The 2,904-nt window shown below is 50.3% G+C and overlaps 1 protein-coding gene across 2 annotated transcripts in view; it reads left to right on the top strand.

The window, feature by feature from the left end:
• The first annotated feature begins 213 nt into the window (after positions 1 to 213).
• gtf3c1 (general transcription factor IIIC subunit 1) overlaps positions 214 to 2,904 on the top strand; it is an 18,420-nt gene continuing 15,729 nt past the window's right edge. For both annotated transcript variants that reach the window (XM_083693840.1, XM_083693839.1), the window contains exons 1-4: positions 214 to 577; positions 1,761 to 1,967; positions 2,106 to 2,282; positions 2,640 to 2,783. In XM_083693840.1, coding sequence (XP_083549966.1) covers positions 357 to 577; positions 1,761 to 1,967; positions 2,106 to 2,282; positions 2,640 to 2,783 — 749 coding nt within the window. In that variant the 5' untranslated portion in view covers positions 214 to 356. The remainder of the gene's footprint in view (positions 578 to 1,760; positions 1,968 to 2,105; positions 2,283 to 2,639; positions 2,784 to 2,904) is intronic.

Raw genomic sequence — 2,904 nt, 5'->3', positions numbered from 1 at the left:
AAATCACAATAGTGAAATCCTAGCAGACGTACGCCACCTAGTGGTCGCCTCCAGAGAGGGACTGAGCGTGTTCGCGGTGACGTAGAGCACAAGGTCAAAGTTTACAAAGCAAACACGTCACCAGAGGAACACACGCGACCTGTCCGGCTAACGATGTAAACATCTCTTTCAACTCGACATGTGCCTCGATTAACGAGGGGCGTTTGCTTGTGTGACCCCCAAAACAGACAGCACGGTTTAGGAAACCGTAAACAGGTGTTTTGTAAACGTATCAGCTGCGAATCCGTTATTTTTGGACTGCTTTGAGCAGCGCATTTGCAGCAGAGCTAGCCAACTAGCTAGCCAGCCAGCCGGCCATGGATGCTCTGGATATTCTGCTGGATGAGGTTGCGTTGGAGGGGCTGGACGGGATAACCATCCCTTGTCTGTGGATACGCCTGGAACAGAGGAGCCCCAAGTTCCCCCTCAAGTTGGACTCGTACACGAAGGAGTACATTTGGAAGTCGGTGGTTTGCAACCCCGAGGTGAACTTCTACGAGCTGCCGAAGGAGAGAAACGACGTGGTGCTGTTCGACAGGTGAGCTGTCCGCGTTCTCCTCACGATCGTCATTTAGTGCCGCTTGCTCTGAATCTAACGTTTGACTTTTTGTCCTCCACCTGTAGTTATAACTGCCTGTGTTCGCCAACATCGCCTCTACATGCTTCAACGCTACATGTCAGAGAAAGAACTTGGTGGTGTTGGTGTAGGTGTTGGTGTAGGTGTTGGTGTTGGTGTAGGTGTTGGTGTTGGTGTTGGTGTTGGTGTAGGTGTTGGTGTTGGTGTAGGTGTAGGTGTTGGTGTAGGTGTAGGTGTTGGTGTAGGTGTTGGTGTAGGTGTTGGTGTTGGTGTAGGTGTAGGTGTTGGTGTAGGTGTTGGTGTAGGTGTTGGTGTAGGTGTTGGTGTAGGTGTTGGTGTTGGTGTAGGTGTAGGTGTTGGTGTAGGTGTTGGTGTTGGTGTAGGTGTAGGTGTAGGTGTAGGTGTTGGTGTAGGTGTTGGTGTAGGTGTTGGTGTAGGTGTTGGTGTAGGTGTAGGTGTAGGTGTTGGTGTAGGTGTTGGTGTTGGTGTCGGTGTCATGATTCGATGTCAGGACCAGTGTGCAGCTTGTGTCGGTTTAGCAACACAGACTTCATGTATTTGCTACAGACCGAGGAGCCTTGAAACACCCAGTGTTCACAAAGCCATTCAGTCGTGTTTAATGGCTACAGACTGTATGAAGGCAACCCGTCGAACATCAACTTGATGTCTTGTCAAGCCACCATGTTGTGGTGTGTCTCTGGTCATGAGGTCCCTCTGATGGCATCACAGCTGTTTATACCTCTTCTGCTGAGAAGGCTCTGTTTGACTCATTTACGCCTAAAAACCAAAACTGCTTCTAACATTAGAAATGTGATGATCAGATGCAAAAGCAGGATGCCATTTGCTAGGTCACACCTTGAAGTTTTGTGTGGCTATGCTCAGGTCATAGTTCAGAATAACATACTACACATGACAAGGAGATAAAGTCAACAATAATCAAATTAAAGCGGAACTTGTGACCAATTATGGGCCCGACCGGCTTGTCTGTCTGACTCCTACTACTTTTAGCGCTTATATTTATGTTTCCATGTTTACTTATTTCACTGTATTGTTAATTGATGTTGTAGAGCTGCTCTGTCTTAAGCATTTTGTTGCGTTGTTTACTTACTTATAATAACAAATAAACTTGAACTTGAACTTCCAGGTTTGCGGACATCGACCCTGACACGGGCATCCAGGAGGAGGCGGTCCGCCTCGATGTGGTGGATGTCTACCCGGTCCTGGTGGTCCTGGACAACAAGACGGGCCTCCAGGGCTCAAGTGTCCTGTTCAAGGAGAGGAAGGACGTCACCAGAACCGTCCGGACCAGCGACCTGGTGCCCTGCCTGACTCTAGAGGAGGCGTTCAGAAGGTGGGAATGCGTGGTGGTGGTGGTGGTGGTATTTAAACCTGTGTTGGTGATGACCTAGTGTGTTAATGATGACCGGGTGTGTTAATGATGACCGGGTGTGTTGGTGATGACGGAGTGTGTGTGGTTCTGGTTCTGCAGATGGGGCAGGAGGTTGGTGTTGGTGGCCTCTCAGGCGGTGCGGTTCCAGGCGTTGATCGGGGACCAGAGCGACCCGGAGCTGACTCTGACGGACCACTCGTACTGCATCCTGGAGCGGCTGGGCCGGGCGCGCTGGCAGGGAGAGCTGCAGAGGGACCTCCATGGCAACACCTTCAAGTAGGTGGCCACGCCGTTCATACCGGGCTGGTTCAGCTGGTCCGATACTCTCTCCTCCTCTCTCTCTATCCCTCCTTCTCTCCTCCTCTCTTTCTCTCCTCTCTCTCTATCCCTCTTTCTCTTTTCTTTCTGGATATTTTCATGTCTCTGTCACTCTCGTTCTCTCTTCTCCATCTGTTTCTTTCTTTCTTTCTTTCTTTCTTTCTTTCTTTCATCTGTTTCCATCCCTCCCTCCCTCCCACACAACCGAGTCCAGATTTTCTCCAAACAGACAAAAAGAAGAGCCTGCCTGCTCAGATCTGTTGTGATTGGTCTGTACGGAGGCCCCATGTAATAAGCTGTGTTTTGATTGGCCAGGACGGACGCGGGGAAGCTGCACTACATGAGGAAGTCTCTGAACCGCTACGGTCTGATCACCATGCAGTCTCACGTCATCAGACTCCCCAGTGGAGCTCAGCAGCACTCCATACTGCTGCTGCTCAAACGCTTCCATGTGGACAGGTACACACACACACTCTCACACACACACACACACACACACACACACACACACACACACACACACACACACACACACACACACACACACACACACTCACTCACTCCATACTGCTGCTGCTCA

The sequence above is a fragment of the Argentina silus genome (genome assembly GCF_951799395.1).
Source record: "Argentina silus genome assembly, chromosome: 22".
Classification (NCBI taxonomy): domain Eukaryota; kingdom Metazoa; phylum Chordata; class Actinopteri; order Argentiniformes; family Argentinidae; genus Argentina; species Argentina silus.
The sequence above is the reverse complement of the archived record's forward strand: the minus strand, read 5'-3'. Positions and strand labels throughout refer to the sequence as shown.